A 21,897-nucleotide genomic window follows, 5' to 3' on the forward strand; every position below is an offset into this window, starting at 1 on the left:
TTCCAGGACGAAGATTATGATAGTGAAAGGTAATGTCCTTCGGGCTGGGACCAGTCCAAACGCAAAAGGGCGAAAACGGCGAGCAAGTGATCGCATACGCCTGACAAAGATGGAAAATGAGGATGTTCCTAGATGGGTACCACTTCGTGGTTATAATAGTTTACCAAGCACTCAAATGGTTGAACTCAATTGAGAGCCCGTCGGGACGGATACCCATCAGCATGGCCAGATTTCGCGGTATTAGAAGGAAGGTTATACCGAAACCTACCATCATGGGCAACGGCTGAAGATATTAAACAATGGAAGCATCGTGAATCACATCGTACGACGCTGTGAGTTATGCCAACAGTATAACCCATCACAAAATCAGGTCACCAGGAAATGTGCTCACTGATATCACGCAGACACCAATAGAAACAGTATGCGTGGACTTTGTAGGCCCATCACCGATATCAAGCCACGGCCATAACAAGCTACTGGTTTTCTTCGACAAATTCGACCACAAGAAACCTAATCAAAGCCCTAAGGGAACCGATCTGGAACCAAGAATCTTAGTTCAGATATCGAAGTCCAAGTTAAAAACCCAGCTAGTAGCATGAGGATCACTCACCATATAACAACCCCATACACGCCTCAAGAGAACCCGGCCGAAAAAAAATAGGACTATTAAAACAATGATAGCACAGATAACAGGCTCTACACACAACGGATGGGACGACTGGCTAACGGAAATAACACTATCAATGAACAGCAGTAGGTCAGAGTCAACGGGGTACAGTCTCGCGTACCAACTAAATGGATGGGAAATACGACTCTCCAAAAGCCTTAATGAAATCACTTCAAGCTCAGGGACAATAGAAGAGACTGCAGAGGACCGATGGAAACGTATGAAGGAAACAGGAGAGCTAGAGCGGAAAAACATTGAAAAAGCCGCTCAAGACGAAGCCAGAGCATATAACCTGCGAAAGAGAGACTCAAAGAGAGAGAGACCCAAACTCGGAGACCTAGTACGGGAGCGACCACACCCATTGTCTATAGAAGCTGCCGGGCTTGCGTCCAAACTAGCGCCAAATATGAAGGACCATTTAAGGATCTGGGCTTCGTGTCCGCGGTAATAGCAAGCACAAATCACACTATGAGCGGAAATATACATAGGGCGTAGGTTAGCGAACTAAAACCATTCGAAGAGAAATGTAGTTAGCAATGTAGTTGCCAATGTAGTTAAAAAACATACACAATGACAACTCCCAAAAGTTCGGCATTACAGATGGAGATAAAAAAAAAACTTAGCGACAAAGTACAGGGCCAAGTTGCTGAGGCTGGAGGCAAGGCGAAGACGGGTGGTCCTGTTGTCGGCTATCGAAACAGCAGGACCAGCGAAGAGAACCCGGACCCAGGCAGGACCAGTGGCCAGAAAGGCGCCTCGGCGTACTACGACGACAACACCAACGCTTGTTACGAACTGCATATTTTTCGGTGGCAGTGCCGCTAGCTCTGTCTTACCATAGGGAAGGGTACTCCTAATGCCACAGCTCGCAACATAAAATATCTCACTTCACTAAACTATCGTTCATCACTAAGAACAAAATCGATAACAAAGAAAATGGGTTATACTTGGATGACTTAGCCAAGCGCTCCCACCCAACCATGAATGCCCTTAAGATGCTGCAGGGCACCACCCTTTCTTGGTCAGCAGGAGCCCCCTCCTCGCGACTACGACTGTTCCATCCCCCCTTGGTCAACATACTCACACATTGTGGGTTTTACAAATATTTAATGAATATGGTAAGTACAATCATTTATAGTCATGCTCCTCTTAACCGATCTGTGCTTTCTCAGCCGCTAAGACCAAAAACTAGGCAGCCGTCTTCAGTGTTTACGCGGTCAAAGCAGAGGATTTGTTGCTGGGAAAAGGCTACAGGCGCCGCGAAAAGTTATGCTCTACTATTGCTAGAGCTCGTATGGAAACACGGCCCTCAAAAAGAACACACGCGGGGCGCACGTGTCGGGTCACCTAATCCTGAGGAGCTCCTGGGGAAAAGAAGGGACAGGCCAAATGGTACGTAATTGCGCTGTAAACTATACCATTTAACTAATGCTCGCGACCTTTCATTTTAAGTTTAAAGCCTTACCGTACTCACTTGTAAGCATGGAGGAATTGCAATCGAATAAAATATGCAAATAAATGATATCTGATAGGATGCTGCCTGTTGGCAATTCTAATAGTTTAGTTTCTTGGCTTATTGTTGGCATTTCTTCTTAATTTTAAACATAATCTTTGGCAAACACAGCCTGGCAATTTGAAAATCTGACAAACAGCAGACATCTTAAAATTGAAAAATCAACAGGGAACTTTTAGGGTCGTTCCCTTAATTGCTGAAATTTTTTGTTGAATTTTCAACAATTCAGCAATTCAACAGTTTAGGGAATACCCTGAAAGAAAACATTCAAAAATGTGGACGCCAGAGATAATTTAGCGTAATGGGCGTTAGGGTGAGCGTGATGGTAGTTCCTGGTAGAATTCGACCCTCGTGTTATTCCTTTAGGCAGTGCTGTACATTTCTGTTTAACGTTTTTATAAATATCGATAAAAAATATTTAAGCAAAAAAAAAACCAAAAAATTTATAAAAATAATAAAATACACATACTCGTATGTCAATATGGTGTAAAAAATGCGTTATACAATTATTTTGGTTTTTTTTGTTATGCCACTTACTCAAAAAAAGTGACGCCCAAAGTTTTCATACTAGAAACCAAAATTTTTACTGAAATGTATTGTTCTTATCAATACATATCGATTGACACAAAAAAAAATTTGCCACGTTCTCTTTAACGCCCACAAACCTCGAAAAATCGTAAGTATGAACGCGGATACCTCGATAATTATCCAAGAAAGAGAATTGGGATTTCAGATTTTTATTCCGTAGCTTTGTACGCAGCGAAAGTTTGTTACGCGAGTATGCCACGTCCACTTTACCGCCCACAAACCACCCAAACTTGTGGCACCCACAACTAGAAACAAAATTTTACTTAAAATGTATTAGTCTCGTCAATACATATCGATTGGCCCAAAATATTTTTGCCACGTTCACTCTAACGCCCATACCGCTTAAATCTGTTTATCGCCCACATAAATATATATTAAGATTGCGGGTAGGTGGCGCATTTCAATCTCGCCGTGCTGACTGCTTATCTCCATCTCCCTTTTGTCCCTTGAGCTGAATAACGGGTATCTGATAGTCAAGTGCCTCGGTTATAGCGTTATTTATTGTCTTTTAATAGTTTCTATCGATTTTATTAAAAAAGTTTTGCAACACTGCCTAAGGGAATAACATGTACCACTTACGTTGATCAAAACTGAAATTCAAATATTAGGCGCAAAGCAGCAAGGAAGATATCGGTCACGCATCCATGTTACCTTATTCTTTATTCGACATAATCGTCATTGCCGGGAGTATTCATATCATAGTGCCACCAACTTCGTTTCCTCTCCGCACCATTTCGATCTGTCCATGCGGCCAAATCCGCATTCGATCGTATGATCACAGTACATTTTCATTTCTTTGTGTATTTATTTTAGTCGCCTTCGCACACTCTCCTGGTGCGCTTCGTCACTACGTGTACTGCCGTCCACAGTGATACCTTTCTACATGCTAACAATTGTTTAAATCCGACCATCCATTGAAAAGATAAGAGAACAAACACTGGCATGTTTGCCGTGGTGTGGACATCGGAAAAAACAGATTTGCTGCATGCATACTCCTCCTTCCTTGCACTCTCTTTATCTGAGTAGCGGGTATCGTTTTGTATGGGACGTCGACTACAGCGTTTTTAATTGTATTTTTAAAAGTCTTGGCCGACGTACAGGAATTGTTTAAAAAAAAATTAAAGAAAGCTTATGCTTCGACTCTTCCATATTAATAAATTTTGTGAGAGTATTGGATACATATAGTTAAGGAAAACGCAAAAAAAAAGTTGATTTTTTCGTCGATAGCAAGTATACATAACCCTTTATGTGCTGGTGTATGTATTGAACGGCAATTAAAGTTTATACGGTGTGTGACAACTTTGATGGAGGCGTTGATCTTATCACAACTTATGTGCCCCAAGATAACAGAACAAACAAGAAATAACACTATAGTCGAGTGCCTCGACTATCAACTATCCGTTACACACCTAAAGGGAGCGAGCAGGGGGAGAGATAGCGAGACATATCCGCGATTTAAATAGATTTAAGCGTTGTGGGCGTTTGTGGGCGTTAGATTGGGCGTGGGCTAACGCCCAAAAACCGCCCAAAACTGTGGCTCCTACAGTTTTGATGCTAGAATAAAACTTTTAACTGAAATGTATTGTTGTCATCAAAACCTATCGATTGACCCAGAAAAAAGTTTGCCACGCCCTTTTTAACGCCCACAAACCGCCCAAACCTGTGACGCCCACAATTTTCATGCTAGATAAAAAATTAAAACTAAAATGTATTGGCCTCGTCAATACCTATCGATTGATCCAAAAGAAATTAAATTAAATTAAAAAATAACGCCCACAAAGCTTTAATCTGTCTACCGCCGGTAGGTGGCGCATTTTAATCTCGCTTTGCTGCTTGAATATCTCCATTTCCCTTTGGTCCCTTTAGCTGAGTAACGGGTATCTGATACTCGGGGTACTCGACTATAGCGTTCTTCCTTGTTTTGTTTTGACTGCGTGTGGAATCGGACGTGACCGCGAATTTTAGAAAAATGGAGAAAGAGCAATATCGGTCTGGGATTCGATTCTTGTTTTCGGAAGGGAAATCGCGCAGCGAAATCAAAGAGCGCTTGGATGCTGTGTACGGTGACTCTTCTCCTTCGATAGCGACCATCAAAAATTGGTTTAACGAGTTTCAACGTGGTCGCACGTCGGTTTTTGATGAGCCACGCCACGATGGGTACCGCGTTTGCTCACTCCGGACAACAAACGCAACCGTGAGACCACTTCAGAGCAGTGTTTGACGCTGTTTAAGCGCAATCCGAAGGAGTTTCTGCGTCGTTTCGTGATCGTCGACGAAACACGGATCCACTGGTACACACCAGAGACCAAGGAACAGTCGAAACAGTGGACTTCACCCGGCGAGCCTGCTCCGAAGAAGACGAAGACTGTCCCATCGGCCGGAAAGGTGATGGCCACCGTTTTTTGGGATTCACAAGGTGTGATCTACATGGACTACCTGGAGAAGGGCAAAATGGTCACAGGGCTGTACTATGCTGAATTATTGGACCGATTCGCCGCCGAATTGCAGAAAATACGGCCCCATTTGGCGAAGAAAAAAGTGCTCTTCCATCATGACAATGCACCGGCTCACACTTCCGCCCTCGCCCAGGGCAAATTGGTCGAATTGGGCTACGAACTGCTACCCCATCCACCATATTCTCCAGATTTGGCCCCGTGTGACTTCTTTTTGTTTCCAAGGAGGAGGTCGTCGCCGCCACAGAGGCCTATTTTGCAGACCTCGAGAAAACGTAATTTTCAGACGGGTTAAAGAAGTTGGAGCATCGCTGGGTCAAGTGTATCGAGCTAAAAGGAGATTATGTTGAGAAATAAATCATAAATTTTCCAAAATTTTTGTTTTTCTTTTGGAGGCTAAGTACTTATCGGACCACCCTCGTATGGACGAGACAAATACATATCAGTGAACATTTTTTTCTAACTTCAAAACTGTGGCCGACTTATGGCCGTTAGAGTAGACTTGGCAACATTTTTTTGGGCAATCGATGGGTTTTGACGAAAACAATATATATCAATTAACATTTTTTTCTAGCACTAAAACTGTAGGAGCCAAAGTTTTGGGCGGTTTTGGACATTTGCGTAACAAACTTGCGCAGCGTACGAAGCTAGCGTGCGTACGAAGCCTAGTACTTAGATCGGCTAAGAGTTTCACTAGTCGAAAAACCTTATTCTTTGTAGTGTGACCGAAATTTTTAAAGTTCACCCGCAATGCATGTGGCATGGTCTTACTGTCAAGCGGCTGGGCTTGTTGTCAAACGGAAATCAAATCAGTTGGAGCAATTTTAGAAAGAACAGTCTTTTGGTGCACAAAAAAATAAAATAAAAATAAATGAAATGTTCAACAAATGTTTTTATTTATGTATGTTTAAGGCTTCCTTCTCGTCCCACGGATGCTTCACCATCCTTCTCGCGCCATCTGTAGTCCAGCTCCGAGTCGCAATAGGCATATTGGACCTTGGGGAAGTGGGAGCCGAATTGGAAACAGGGTTGTTCCGCCTGATCCTGCATGAAGTCGCTAGCATCCTGGTAGTGGCTGATAATGGCTCCAGCACTTCAACTATTCTGCGCATTTGCCACGTTGTGGTATTTCTTCCTGTCGGTCAAGTCCCACAATAATGGGCAACAGCTTGGATTAAGCGTCCTTCTTAAGGCGGTTTTGGCGTTTTTCTTCCATTTTTAATTTTTAAATTCCCCACCGTTTCTGCATGAACACCGCCAAAGATTAAATTTCCAATTCTCTGGGCAGCGGCTAACGGCGTTCATCGAAATTCACTCGCTAAATCTGGTATTTTTTCTCGTATTTCCTTAGCTCACTTGAGTACCCCGCTGTAAAACAGACCCGACGATAGCGTTGGCTGCATATTTGCCTCTCGCTCACTCCTATGGTTAGCTCGCGGTTTTCGTCGTTGTGAGTACTATGCTTAAGGAATAAAAATCTAAAGTCCCAAATCTCTATCTTTGATACTTTCCGAGATATTCGCGTTCATATCTAGGATTTTTGGAATTTTGTGGGCGGTTTGTGGGCGTGACAAACTTTTTTTGGGTCAATCGCTAGGTATTGATGAGAACAATACATTTCAGTAAAAATTATTATTCTTGCATCAAAACTGTAGGAGCCACAGTTTTGGGCGGTTTGTGGGCGTTAGAGTGGGCGTGGCCCGCTGCTAAAACAAACTTGCGCTGTGTAAGAAGCTCAGGAATCTGTGTGCCAAATCCCAATAGCCTAGCTCTTATAGTTTCCGAGATCTCAGCGTTCATCCAGACAGACGGTCATGGCTAGTTGTAAGCAGGTCAATAATCGCCGATAACGACTAAAAATCAGTAAAGTATGAAGAGGTCTGTAGATTGTATATGTACTATTTTATAACCGATGAGATCTCTGAAACTATAAAAGATAGGAAATGGGATTAAGCATACAGATTCTAGGCTTTCTTACATAGCAAAAATTATTTCAGCCAGGTACCAGGCCCAAACTCACAATTTTGCCGAGATGGCAAGGCGCCACCTAGATACGATATTCGGTCATAGATTCTAGTGAATGGTCGATTTGAACAATTTATATGTATTTAAAATGGTATTGTTAAACAAAACTGATTTTACCGTTATGTGCGTTCGTGGGCGTGGCAAACTTTTTTTTTGGTCAATCAATAGGTTTTGATGAAACCAATACATTTATGTTTAATTGTTTACTCTGGCATCAAAACTGTGGACACCAACAGTCGGACAACTTTATCCTATGGCTTCAATGGATATGAAAACAAAAGGAAGGAAATTAACTTCGGCAAGCTGAAGTTTATATACCCTTGTAGTTATATTTATTAAATTTAATTCCAAATTCTTAAAAATACAAAAAATGATATTCCCAATAGTATAAGATAACATGTCAAAAAACACCGAAGCTATTATTTGTTTCACATAATTTTTCCACCAATTTTCCGATCGTTCCTATGGCAGCTATATAATATTGTTCAGTTGTGACGCCGTGCAAACCAAAAGCTCTGTACGGCTGTCATTGTAAGAGGGGCTCTTGGGAGTGATTAAACGACTGAAGTTCCAATATAACAGTTTAGCCTTTAATTCATTAGCTTATAATGTGTACACTTCACTCTTCTTCATTAATTAACTTTAACAAAATAATGGGTCGCAATGGACAGAAAAATAAAAGAAGACAATGTTGTTCCGGTCGCTGAAGCTTGTAGTTCTCTCTGCCCTTCTCCTTCGTTCGTCGGGTTGCCAGATCTCCTGACCTTCGTCTTCAGTTGGCAGGGCGATCAGCTGTGCATACGAACCAAGTACCGTGGGACTGAACATGCCGCCCGCCAATGCGAAATCCGCGTGATACATGTGTTGTTCAGGATTCTGGATCTGACTTCCCTTGTGCTCGTAGCGGCTAAGACAAAGAGAAAGAGAAATGACATACGGATGCAATTGATTATCAAGGGAGCAATAGCTGGTTCATATTAGCATGAGATCGGCAGGCGACAAAGCTTGGAGATGGAGCGTTTTTGACTGCCTGATTTTGTTTTCAGTGTTACAACTCGAACGAGTGAATCCTCTCCAGGATGGAGACTGGTAATTCTACCGAGCGACCATTGCGATGGAGGCAGTTGATCGTCCTTCATGAGTACTAACTCGTTGATTTTAAAATTCTCCTTTTCCTGACACCATTTTGGGCGAGTTTGAAGATGGGACAGCCAATCTCGGCTCCATTGCGTCCAAAACTGACGGATCAAATTTTGATGAGACAGAAATTGCTCACGGAACGACGAGTTTTGAGGGCGACAATGGGCAGGTGCGAGCAGGGTGTCACCAATTAGAAAATGTGCCGGCGTGAGAGCTTCTAAGTCGTCTGGATCAGCTGTTAGCGGACAAAGTGGCCGAGAGTTTAGGCAAGCTTCAATCCGGATGAGCACCGTTGCGAGTTCCTCATAAGTCTGCTTGTGACTTCCGACAGTCCTCTTCAGGTGATGCTTGACGGACTTGACCCCAGCCTCCCAAAGGCCTCCGAAATTGGGAGAGTATGGCGGAGTGAAATGCCATGTAGGGCACGTAGCGTGGTCGCGATCCGCCTGTTGTGCGCTTGCTAATAACTTATTGGCGCCAACGAAATTTGTTCCGTTGTCGCTATACATATGTTGAACTGGTCCTCGGCGACCAGTAAAACGAGAAAATGCTAGTAGGAAGTGTTCCGACGAGAGTCCGGTAACCGCTTCTAGGTGAACTGCCTTCGTAGCCAAGCAGACGAAAATAGCAATGTATCCTTTGTAAGTACTTGTCCCACGACGCCGGTCGCAACGAATGGGCGGTTTGGTGGGTTGACTCTGTGCACCGGCAGGTCGCCCATCAATTGACTTCCGATGCTAGGTGACGCGCGGAAGCACGTGATGCATTTTCGAAGGATTGTTCGGACGGCTTGTCTTCCATTTGGAATCCAGAACTTGTACCTCGTGTGGGCTAAAGTAAGATGAGCGCCGCCGTGCAGGGTAGCTTGATGGGAGTTCTGAATTACCAGCTCTGTAAAGAAATGACGCTGCGGTAAGATGATTGGATGTTTGCGATCGAAAGAAAGGTTGGAATGCTTGAGACGACCGCGAACGCGTAAGATGCCGTCGTCAAGAAAGGGAGTGAGATTTCTTAGGGTGCTCTTCGGAGGCAGAGGATTTTCTGCGAGGATCGCGTGCATGTCGGACTGAAAGGTTTCTGCTTGTACTATTTTCACGACGCAGCGAAGTGCATTGTCCAGTTCCTCTGGCGACAGCTGACTGTAAGATCTGGTTTTCTTCGATTGAGCGTTGTGACAAAAGCGCAGTATGTATGCTATGACTCGAACGAGTTTGGTGTAAGTTGAAAACCGCTCAATGAGACTAATGTCTACTTGGGTGGTGTGCAAACGAATTAGCAAAGATTTTGCTTCTAGGGACTGCTCATCAAACTTTATGTTCGGTACCTCTGTGTCCGGCCACTCACTGGAGTGTTGCCTCAACCATGATGGTCCGTGCCACCAGAGATCAAAGATGGAGATTTCTGATGGGGATAGTCCTCTCGTGGCGCTGTCTGCTGGATTATCTGCCGTGGGAACATGTCTCCATTGGTTTGAATCGCTGTGGTCCAGAATGTAGGCAACGCGATTGGCAACGAACGTTTTCCATCTAGTAACATCTCCTTTGATCCAGTGGAGAACGATAGTGGCGTCCGTCCAGTATGTAACGGAGATTTTAGCGTTTTTCCAACGATTGTTTGCTACTACCCATTTAGTTAGTTTGGTTGCCAGCACAGCGCCGCATAACTCGGTCCTCGGGATCGTGAGGGGTTTCGTTGGAGAGATTTTGGATTTTGCAGTGATGAGAGTGGTATAAAACGATGAATCCGGTTGGGGTATACGCATGTAAACCGCCGCTGCGTAGGCGTGAGTGGACCCGTCGCAGAAAGCGTGCAACTGGATATCATGGCTAAAGTCTGGCATATACCGTACGCTGCGAGGTATTCGGATTTTGCTGATGTCCTCCAGATTGACACGGAACTTTTTCCATTTGTTAGCGATGGAACTGGGTACTGGGTCGTCCCACCCTAAGTGCTTGCGATCGTTCTCGGAATGGAGGTGTGCCATTGTGACTTCCTTTAGAATTAATTTTGCTGAAATGAGAATAGGGGCTATTAGTCCTAAGGGATCGAAAAGTCTGGCAATGCTCGAAAGAATTTCTCTTTTGGTTGAACCCGTGGGAATGCTCGCTTGCAATTTGTAGGTGAAACAGTCTTGGTTAGGTAACCAATGCATTCCTAAGGTTTTGACTGTATCAGAGTTGTCCCAGCTTCGTGACGTTTGATTGCATCGGTTTGATAAAGGAATGCTGTCTAGAAGCGCTATGTCGTTACTAGACCATTTTCTCAATTCCATATTTGCGGATTTTAGAGCGTTCTGGATTTGTAAACTCTTGTTTTGTGCTGCTGAGATAGTGTGATCACCAGAAAGAATATCGTCGACGTAGATTTCGTGCTTTAAGACCTCTTCCGCCAGTGGATAATTTTCGCGTTCATCCTCTGCAAGTTGACGAACGACTCTAATGGCGGTGAATGGTGCAGAAGCGGTACCGAAAGTTACAGTTGACAGGCAATATTCCTTGATGTTTCCATCCGCCGCCCGCCATAAAATCCGCTGGTATTGCGTGTCGTCCGGATGTACGTCGATGCAGCGGTACATGCGCTGGATGTCGGCGGTGAAAACATGTCGGTACTGTCTCCAATTCAGTAACACTGCAGGGAGATCATTTTGGAGAGTGGGTCCTACGGACAATACATCGTTTAGAGATCGACCGTTTGAGGTCTTTGCCGATGCGTCGAATACAATGCGCTGTTTGGTGGTGAGACTGTCTTCTTTATAGACAGCGTGATGAGGAAGAACGCAGGATTCAACCTGACAGAATTTTTTGGAGGTACTGACGGTTGATCTCTCACTAGTGACTGCTGGTGTGATTTGTCCCAATTCAAAATATTCTTCGATTCCCTCCTTGTAGCGAATCCATTTTTCTGGATCCCGTTCATAACGCCGCTCTAATTGAAGAAACCTGTTTAAAGCGACTTGATGCGATTTCCCTAGGGCCATTGTGGAATCGAAATGCCATTTGAAAGGTAGTCTTACCATAAAACTACCGTTTGGTTGACGTGTGTGCGTTTCCTTAAAGAAGGACTCACACCACCGCTCTTCGTCAGATTGAAGTGATCGGCTTGGGACAGATTCTATTTCGCAAAAATTCTTCAAAAGCGATTCCGTGTCTAGCGTGGTTTGATGACAGCGAATATTAAGTGTGTGGATTGATTCCTGGAACTTGCCGAGTATCATCCAACCTAAGTGAGAATTTTGTGCAATAGGTTCGTATGGATTTCCGATTCGGGTTCCCGGAAGGATAAGACCCGCCATGAGGTCGGCTCCGATGATGAGATCTATGCGTTTCGAGCGATAGTATAAAGGATCCGAGAGCTGGAGTCCGTTGATGTGTTTCCAGTTTTGAGGCGAAAACGATTGGTTTGGTAGATGTGAGGTCAGCGAGTTCATAACGTACGCAGAGTCGACATCTAGATTGAACGTTGGGTTTAGCGACGTTCGGATGCAGCAGCTTGCCGTAAAGTTGCACCGTTGACCAGTAGTTTGGCCGACGCCGGCGATCGAAGCGCGGATTCTGCATCGTGGAAGCTGGAGAGCTTGGACGGTATGCTCTGAGATTATTGTAGCTTCCGACCCCTGATCGATGAGGGCAGTTATTGTTGCTTGAGCGCCGCTCTGGGGGTGGCAGACAATAATCCGTGCGGTAGCTAGCAAGATATTCTGTCGCGTTGCATGGGAGGCTGTGGAAGAATAACATTGGAGGTTTGGATTAGCAAGGGGGCTAACTGGTGAGGTGTCGTTGTTCATAATCGAAGCGGTATGTGGTTGACTGGATGATACGGTCGGCGAGTAAGGTTGGGGTGCTTGAGTGATGCTTGGCGCCGCGGCCGGATGAAGTAAAGAATGGTGGCGTTGTCCACAGTGGTAGCAATTCTTTACACTTGAGCAGCGGGCCAGCATGTGCGATTTGCTCAGGCAGTTGAGGCATAGATTTGACTTACTCACGACCTCCTTACGTTGGTAGCAATCCAAGCTAAGGAATTGCTGACATCGACGAAGGATATGATTACCATTGCAGTGTGGGCAACGAAGCACAGGGGGGCTTGGTTGCGCGTGGGTGTTATGAACCGAGATACGTTTTGTGGGGTGATGATCCAGTGGTGATCCAGATTTGTTGGTGCCCGAACAGTTTCTATTTTCAATGGCGTCCAGGGTGATTAACCGGTTGTTGAGAAACTGTTCGAGATCCTTGTACGAGGGAATGTGGGTTTGACTGCCGAGATGATGTTCCCAGGCGGAGTGCGTCTCTTTCGGTAATTTTGCAGTCAAATAATGGGCGAGCCAGTGATCCCCGTTCTGCAACGACGCGTTGATGGTGTTACAGGCGGCTGCGCAGACGTTGACTGCACTGATCATAGATCGTATATCATCGGGCTTCTCCTTGCTTAGGCTTGGCAACTGGTACAACATGTTCATGTGATTGGAGAAGACCACGCGTGGATTGTTATAGCGCTGAATTAGTGTGTCCCATGCTACCGTATAGTTAGCGGCCGTCAAAGGAATTTGACGAATATCGCAATCTCGACCAGCTGGCAGAGATTCCTTGAGGAAATGAAACCGTTGAATATTGTCCAGCCGCTCATTTTGATGAATTAACCGAGTGAAGGCGTCATAATATCCAGGCCAGTCCACACAGTTTCCGCTAAACTTGGGCACTGGCAGTTGTGGCATGTGGACACGTGCGTCGGCAACCGTCGACACGGCGGTGGGTGCCGAGGCTGAGGACGGCGTCACTGGGAACTTTATTCGTTGGCCTTCAGCTACAAGGCAATAGGTTTCCATGTACAGATCCTCGAAACTGACGGCGGTCTTCTTGGCGTGATAGTCCGTTTTGACATATCCCTCGGTGCAGATGATTACTTGATGGGTGGTCTCAAAAGCCGCGTTTAAACTCTCGATCTGCTGCAGGCGCTTCATATAATAACTTTCGGTTTTTCGAGACGCGGCATCCTTCTTATAGTTCTGCTGCAGACGTGTTAGACTTTGGAGACGCTCCTTTTGAAGTGTAATAAAACCTGCTAAGGCCGGATCATCAGCTTCGTGGTCAGACATATTATGAGAATTTTTACCAATTTATTTTGAACCTAGCTAGCTCTGCTTGATAAATAAAAAAGCACCCGTACTCACGTGATCTTTCCCTTTTTTACTTATGCCTGATGTTACGTAACGTTGAATATAGCGTGAGCGCAGGCTGTACTGTTTTTCGATTCCGCTTTGAGTAGAAGATTTTCCTTGGTTGCGAAATTATAACGGGCCTTCTTGCAGCACCCGTGTGTGTGTGTGTAGAAGGGCTGTCAGGCGACCGGGTGTGTTGGTATTGGTGACTGTGCTCTATCGGTGTGAGAGCACTTGTTGGGGGCACAAACGGAGACGGTCGCAATTTGTGTTAGATGGAGTGCTGGGTGTTCTGCATTATAACCCACAATTGAAAGATCAAACTGAGATTTTTAAACTTCAAGCAAGATTCCCCTCATGGGCCACCATGTTCAGTTGTGACGCCGTGCAAACCAAAAGCTCTGTACGGCTGTCATTGTAAGAGGGGCTCTTGGGAGTGATTAAACGACTGAAGTTCCAATATAACAGTTTAGCCTTTAATTCATTAGCTTATAATGTGTACACTTCACTCTTCTTCATTAATTAACTTTAACAAAATAATGGGTCGCAATGGACAGAAAAATAAAAGAAGACAATGTTGTTCCGGTCGCTGAAGCTTGCAGTTCTCTCTGCCCTTCTCCTTCGTTCGTCGGGTTGCCAGATCTCCTGACCTTCGTCTTCAGTTGGCAGGGCGATCAGCTGTGCATACGAACCAAGTACCGTGGGACTGAACAAATATAGTCGTCCGATTTTAATTAAATTAAATTCGATGTTCAGAACTACTTAAAAAATGTTATATGTTAAACAACAGCGAAGCTAAAATTTGTTTCATTGTATTTTCTCACCAAATTTCCCATCGTTCCTATGGCAGCTAATGATATAGTTGTCCGATTTTAATACAATTTTATTCGAAATTCAAAACTAATTAAAAAATGTTATTTTCAAGCATAGAAGGTTATATGTTAAAAAACACCAAAGATATTATTTTTTTTAATTTTTTTTCCGATTATTCCTATGGGAGCTATAAGATATAGTGGTCCGATCCGGCCGGTTTCAACTTATATACTACATGCTAAAAAAAATAAGACTTTTGGGAAAGTTTCAGCCCGATAGCTTTTAAACTGAGAGACTAGTTTGCGTAGAAACGGACGGACAGACGGACATGGCTAGATCGACTCGTCTAAATCATGCTGATTAAAAATATATGTACTTTATTGGGTCGGAAAAGTCTCCTTCAATGCGTTGCAAGCTTTTGACTGAAATCAATACACCCTCTGCAAGGGTATAAAAACACCGAAGCTATAATTTGTTTCATCTTATTTTTCCACCAATTTTCCGATCGTTCTTATGGCAGCTATATGATATAATCGTCCGATTTTGATAAAATTAAATTCAAAATTCAGAACTAATTAAAAACTGTTATTTTCACGAGTAGGAGTTTTCATGTTCAAAAACACCGAAGCTGTAATTTGTTTCATATAATTTCCCACCAATTTTTAGATCGCTCCTATGGCAGCTATATGATAAAGTCGTCCGATTTTGATAAAATTAAAGTCGAAATTGAAAACTAATTAAAAAATGTTATTTCCAAGGGCAGGAGGTTATATGTTAAAAAACACCGAAGCTATTATTTGTTTCATATTATTTTCCCACCAATTTTCCGATCGTTCCTGTGGCAGCTATATGATATTGTCATCCGATTTTGATAAAACTTAATTCAAAACTCAGAACTAATTAAAAAATGATATTTCCAAAGGTAGGAGGTTATATGTCAAAAAACACCGAAGCTATTATTTGTTTCACATTATTTTTCCATCAATTTTCCGATCGTTTGTATAGCAGCTATATGATATAGTCGTCCGATTTTGATAAAATTAAATTCGAAATTCAGACCTAATAAAACAATGTTATTTCCAAGGGTAGGAGGTTATATGTTAAAAAACACCGAAGCTATAATTTGTTTCATTGTATTTTCCCACCAGTTTTTCGATTGTTCCTAAAGCAGCTTTATCCGTCCGATTATGAAAAAATTAAATTCGAAACTCAGACCTAACAAAAAAATGTTATTTCCAAGGGTAGGAGGTTATATGCTAAAAAGCAACGAAGCTATAATTTGTTTCATATTATTTTCCCACCAAGTTTCCGATCGTTCCTATGGCAGCTTTATGATATAGTCGTCCGATTTTGATAAAATTAAATTCGAAATTCAGAACTAATTAAAAAATGTTATTTCCAAGGGTATATGTTAAAAACACCGAAACTATAATTTGTTTCATATTATTTTTCCACCAATTTTCCGATCGTTCCTATGGTTTATTATTTTTTTTTTTTTAGTATAACAAATTTATTTATTTAACGTTGACCAGCCAACTTAATGGCTATAAAACGTTGTGTACGAATAGGAATAATTAACATGGAAACATAACAGAAAAGGTGATTAACAATATTTACAATAATTGAACAAAAACAATTTTATTGCTTTAGGACTCGAGAGACCTGACGTCCTCTTGTCCAGAGATCACCGGTGTGCCTTCGCTTTAGTCTTCTTCTAGTTGTGATTCGGTTTGCCAGGGATGCTGCTAGATGGTTGGTGTGGGCTAGTAGACGGTCGTTGTAACGGCTTGAGTGCATGTTAATCTGCTCTCGCACCGTGGGGATGTGAAGATCGCAAGCTAGGACATCGTTCCTTACGTACCAAGGCGCATCCGCAATCGTACGTAGCGCCCGGTTTTGAACTCTTTGTACCCTCATGACCTTTGAGTCTGAAGCGGTACCCCATATTTGTATGCAATACGTGAATGAAGGAACCACTATCGACCTGTACAGCAACATCTTGTTGCTTAGGCTGAGCTCACTTGTACCTTTTAGCATCCAATTTAATTTTCGCAGTTTGGCGCGACATGTTGCTGTAATTTTTGTTATGTGCTGCCTCCACGTAAGACGTTTGTCCAAAATCAAGCCCAAGTACTGAGCCTGGGCTGATTGCGGTATGGCTGTGTCCTGGAATTTCACTCTGGGGAGAATTTGACTTCTAAGAGAGAAGTTGCAGTGCTGAGACTTATTTCCGTTTATCGAGATATTCCATCGATTCGTCCATTCGCCATACAAATCCAAAAAGTTTTGTGTGATTTGGGTTGCTTCAATTCGACAAGTGGAGTTGGCAATAAAGGCTGTGTCATCAGCATATGTAGCCAAGAGGGTACCCAGTTCCCTAGGGTATGGCAGGTCAGCGGTATACAGAGTGTATAGAACCGGACCAAGAACACTACCCTGAGGTACGCCAGCTCGAATGCATCTGATGGACGATCTTTCGCCTCTCACATCTACCATACAGTTTCGTTCTAAGAGATACGATTTTAGGAGAAGATATTGGGCAGTAGGCAGGAGAGTTTTCAACTTATACAGCAAGCCATCGTGCCAAACGCGGTCAAAAGCTTCTTTGACGTCAAGAAAGACTGCTTAGCTGTACTGCTTGTTCTCGAACGCTCCAAGGATGTGCTGCGTTACTTGATGAGCTTGCTCTGGAGTTCCATGGTGACTTCTAAGGCCGAACTGGTGGTCTGGAATGACGTCCTGCACACTTCTTACTGCCATCATTCTACTAAGGAATATTCTTTCGAATAGTGTATTATCCACGTCTTCAGGCTTAGCAAGATTGAATGGCTGAAAGCGCCCTTCCAATTCCTCAGCAAGGGCCATCGTAATTTCGCTGTCTGATCTGCACCACGTGTTGTCGGCACGCTTTATTGGAATTCGGCGAGGGGGCTGTCGCTTAATATTCCTTGTTGCCCTCCAGATATTGAAACCATACGGCTTTGTGGGATCAGTAGTGCGGAGCATATCAGCAAAGTATTCACTCTTCGTTCTCAGCAAAAATTTCTTAAGATCGTCCTCAGCACGACGATATTCTCTTTTGTCAGCAGGGTCTCGAGAACGCATAAATCTGCGTCGCAACGTCCTTTTAAGCCTCACCAAATCCAGGACCTCAGGTTTTAAAAGGGCATGAGGTGGATCAGATGGGCTGTTTGGTCTTTGGCCGCAGGTTGATGGTTCGGCAGCGATGTGAATATTTCGCACAAACACTTCAGTTGCATCGTCAATGTCATCAGGAGTGTTCAGCTGCATGTTAAGGTTAACTAAGCCGTTAATCGCTTCCTGAAACTGTGGGATATTTGCATTCAGGGGCAGGACGAACGTCTTGCGGGAAAGCTTACAAGCGGAAACTCTGTATGTGATCCGAACTTAGTTCAACAATTTCAGAGATGCTTAGAAAATCAGAACGAATTCCTTTGTAAATGGCAAAGTCTATGGCTGATGGCATGCGTTGGGTAATGTGTAATGTGTAGGCCCTCCGGTAGCAAGAACCTGCATATGAGATGCGAGTACAATATCCGCTAGAGTTCTGCCCCGAATTGTAGAGTTACGTGATCCCCAGAGACGATGATGCGCATTCCAGTCCCCTGCAATTATAAAATTTGGCCCAAGCTCACTAAGAAGCTCTTTGTAGTGGTTAGCTGTAAGAGGCGAATTTGGAGGACAATATATAGATGCAATGACGATTTCCCCTTGGTCAGTCCTGACTTTAATCGCAACACACTGAGCCGTTTGGTGTTCTATACATAAAAATTGTATTTAAGGCACGATTTGATGATAATTGCGGAGCCTCCGCGATGGCGATCAGCAGGATGGTTTGAAAGATGTACGTCATATCAGCTTAGCTGGTAGTATGATCTAGAGCAGAAATGAGTTTCGCTGACCAACATAACGTCGATATGATGTTGTTTTACAAAAAGCTCCACCTAGAGTGACTTGTTGGCCAAGCCGTCGGCGTTCCACACACCGATTTTGAGTCCAATTTGACTCATGGTTGGGCTGTAAAGGCAGAGTGAAGACCAGCGGCTGCTTGAGCAGATCCTGGCGTTATTTGTGGTAAAAGGTTGGTGATAAGGGACATCATTGACATCATCATCTGAAGCATTTTGTCAAACCGAGCAACAAGGTCAGACAGTTGTTCTTCAGATCGTAGATACAATTGCTCGTGATTTCGTTGATGTTGTTGCTGGAAGGACTGCTGCTGCTGATGGCGGGTCTCTGGGTATTGTTGTTGGTCTGTCGTCTGTATGGTTTGTGTCCGTAACCGAGGGAGGTCATTTGGTTTATGTTGCTGGTTAGGTCTCCTATTGCTGGTTCCCAGTGGAGGGAATTGGTTCTGGTGCAGGTTCGCAGGCTGCTGCAACTGGGATCGGCCACCCTGTTGGTTTTGGTGACGAGAATGACCATTGGTGACATTTGCGTACGACAGAGCTCCCACGACATCCGATCGAACAGTAGTCCTTTTGGTAGAGGTTTTTTGGGGAAGAGCGTTACCCTGGGATGAAAGATTTTTTCGGCGTCGTACTGTCTGCTGGTAGACAACACAGTCCTTGTAGTTTGCTGTGTGATTTTCACCACAATTAACACATTTAACAGGATGAATATCACGTTCGCAGACCTCTATGGCATGTTTCTGACCACATCTCACACAGTTATGATCCAGAAAGCAGTTGTTTTTTGTATGGTGGAAGTCCTGGCAACGATGGCATTGTACGACATCATCCTTTTTGTACGGTAATTCCACTTGAACACGCTGGCGACATAGAGTCATAACTTCGTGGATTTCCTTGTTGGTTGGAGATGGCTCTAGTTCAACAAACACTAGGTTGACGAACTTTGATTTGTCGAAACGGCTTTTTGGTCTATTGATGAAGCGAACATTATGGCCAAGCAAGGTAAGGCTTTCTTTGATGTGTTCGTCCGGAGTGGAGTGATGAACACCTCGAATAACCACGCGATAAGATCTGTCCTCTTTAAGCTGCCAGGAGTGGAACGGGACCTTTTTTGCAATCAAATATTTACTGATTGCTCTATACGCGTCTGAATCAGCAGAAAGGATCGAAACAGAATTGTTGGAATGACATTTTACGGAGTATTTAGACGGGTGTCCGATTTTATCTATGGATCGAATAAGTCCGTTCAGATTCTCGCAGTTATTGATTACAATCGGCGGTGGCTTGTGATTGGGTGGGTGTCTGTTAGGAGCATTTTCGATACTGTTGTTGTTGGATTGACTTCTGTTGCGTTCGACGTTGTTGTTGTTACCGGAGCTGCCGTGGCTTAAGCCTGTGCTGGTGCTGGCCTGATCAGGGTTGTTGACCAACTGGCTGACTGTTTGGTAAGCTTGTAGATATTGTTCGGTTGTGTCCATGTCCGAAAGCTCAGCAAATCGGTTGGCGGACTCAGTGGTTTTGGGACTAGTGGAATTTCTCTGCACTTTATTAGCAGGATTGGGAGACCTGGACTCTGGACGGCGTTTGTTGTTTCTTGGGGTCCACCAGTCTTCATCGTCGCCGGCTATGGCTTCTAGCTCGGGTTCAATGTCATTAGATGGTAAAGGCTGGGCGTTGATGGAACTGGCTTTATAAATGCTGCTAAATTTTTGTAACGAGGAATTAAGAGCATTAGTCATAGTCTGTTGCGCCTTAACCACCTTTGAATGGATGTCGAGTTCGGATTCGGAGTCCGACACTGTAGGCATATTGGAAGCTGTGCACTGCTTTGTACTGCTTTACCGACTTCCAGTAGACAAACCCACTTAGAGTAGGTGTGCACCTTGCAGACGGGAGGCACCGGGTTCAGTACGGGGAGCGGATGCCTGTATTTCTATACCCGTTACTCGTGGAGTAAAAGGGTATACTAGATTCGTCGGAAAGTATGTAACAGGCAGAAGGAAGCGTTTCCGACTCCATAAAGTATATATATTCTTGATCACGATCACTAGCCGAGTCGATCTAGCCATGTCCGTCTGTCCGTCCGTCCGTCTGTCCGTCTGTCTGTCCGGATGAACGCTGAGATCTCGGAAACTATGGGAGCTATGCTATTGAGATTTGGCGTGCAGATTCCTGAGCTTCTTACGCAGCGCAAGTTTGTTTCAGTAGAGTGCCACGCCCACTCTAACGCCCACAAACCGCCCAAAACTGTGGCTCCTACAGTTTTGATGCTAGAATAAAAATTTTAACTGAAATGTAATGTTCTTATCAATACTTATCGATTGAAAAAAAAGTTTGCCACGCCCACCCTAAAGCCCATAAACCGCCCACAAACTTCAAAAAATCGTAAATATGAACGTGGATATCTCGGAAACTATCAAAGATAGAGAATTGCGATTTCAGATTTAGATTCCGTAGCCTTATACGCAGCGCAAGTTTGTTACGCGAATATGCCACGCCCACTCTAACGCCCACAAACCGCGAAAACCTGTGACGCCCACAATTTTTATGCTAGATAAAAAATTTTAACTAAAATGTATTGGTCTCGTCAATACCTATCGATTAGTCCAAAAAAAATTTGCCACGCCCACTCTAACGCCCATAACGCTTAAATCTGTATACCGCCGGTAGGTGGCGCATTTTAATCTCGCTTTGCTACTTGCATATCTCTATTTAGCTGAGTAACGGGTATCTGAAAATCGAGGTACTCGACTATAGCGTTCTTCCTTGTTTTTTTAAATTTTATTTTATTGAGTTTATGAATAATTTGAATTCGAATTTGAATTCGAAGTAGCGGTGATTTGCCAGATCAACAAATTGCAACTGTTGCCTTTAGGTCTCTGTTTCACTTGTTTTCGCGATTCACCAGAGCTAACGGAGAGTCTGAGCACTGTCACTGCAGCTTTAGCTGCCGGATTTACAAAAACAAATTGATTTGCCACGAAGGTGGACTTGTCCATAGAATCTTCACAAAGAATTTCGCAGCAATGCAAAAACGCGTCTGCACTCCACGAAAGCATGATCGAGACTGTGTTCCTATGGTAGCTATATGATATATTCATCCGATTATGATAAAATTAAATCCAAAATTCAGACCTAATAAAAAAATGTTATTTCCAAGGGTAGGAGGTTATGTTAAAAACACCGAAGCTATAATTTGTTTCATTGTATTTTCCCACCAAATTTCCGATCGTTCCTTTGGCAACTTTATGATATAGTCGTCCGATTTTGATAAAATCAAAACTAATTAAAAATGTTATTTCCAGGCTTAGGAGGTTATATATATATTATACAGTTGTCCGATCCTGCTGGTTCCGACTTATATACTACCTGCAAAAGAAATAAGACTTTTGGGAAAGTTTCAGCCCGATAGCTTTAAAAATGAGAGACTAGGTTGCGTAGAAACGGACGGACAGTCGAACAGACGGACATGGCTAGATCGACTCGTCTAGTGACGCTGATCGAGAAAATATATACTTTATGGGGTCGGAAACGTCTTCTTCACTGCGTTGCAATTTTCTGAATGAAATCATTATACCCTCTAAAAGGATATAAAAATAATCACAGAAATATAA

The 21,897-nt window shown here is 43.6% G+C and overlaps 1 protein-coding gene across 13 annotated transcripts in view; it reads right to left on the reverse strand.

Annotated features, from left to right (window-relative positions):
- Nucleotides 1–21,897, reverse strand: part of LOC139354527 (proton-coupled zinc antiporter SLC30A2-like) — a 407,471-nt gene that overhangs the window by 368,832 nt on the left and 16,742 nt on the right. For 2 of the 13 annotated variants that reach the window (XM_070998771.1, XM_070998769.1), the window contains exon 2: nucleotides 895–19,984. The exons of 9 other annotated variants lie outside the window; for them this stretch is intronic. In XM_070998771.1, the coding sequence (XP_070854872.1) occupies nucleotides 8,976–13,475 (4,500 nt within the window). In that variant the 5' untranslated portion in view covers nucleotides 13,476–19,984 and the 3' untranslated portion in view covers nucleotides 895–8,975. Of the gene's footprint in view, nucleotides 1–894; nucleotides 21,862–21,897 lie in introns of those variants that run through there. 2 more of the 13 variants (XM_070998768.1, XM_070998770.1) reach the window with 2 other exon arrangements.

This window comes from Drosophila suzukii (assembly GCF_043229965.1).
Source record: "Drosophila suzukii chromosome 2 unlocalized genomic scaffold, CBGP_Dsuzu_IsoJpt1.0 scf_2c, whole genome shotgun sequence".
Taxonomy (NCBI): domain Eukaryota; kingdom Metazoa; phylum Arthropoda; class Insecta; order Diptera; family Drosophilidae; genus Drosophila; species Drosophila suzukii.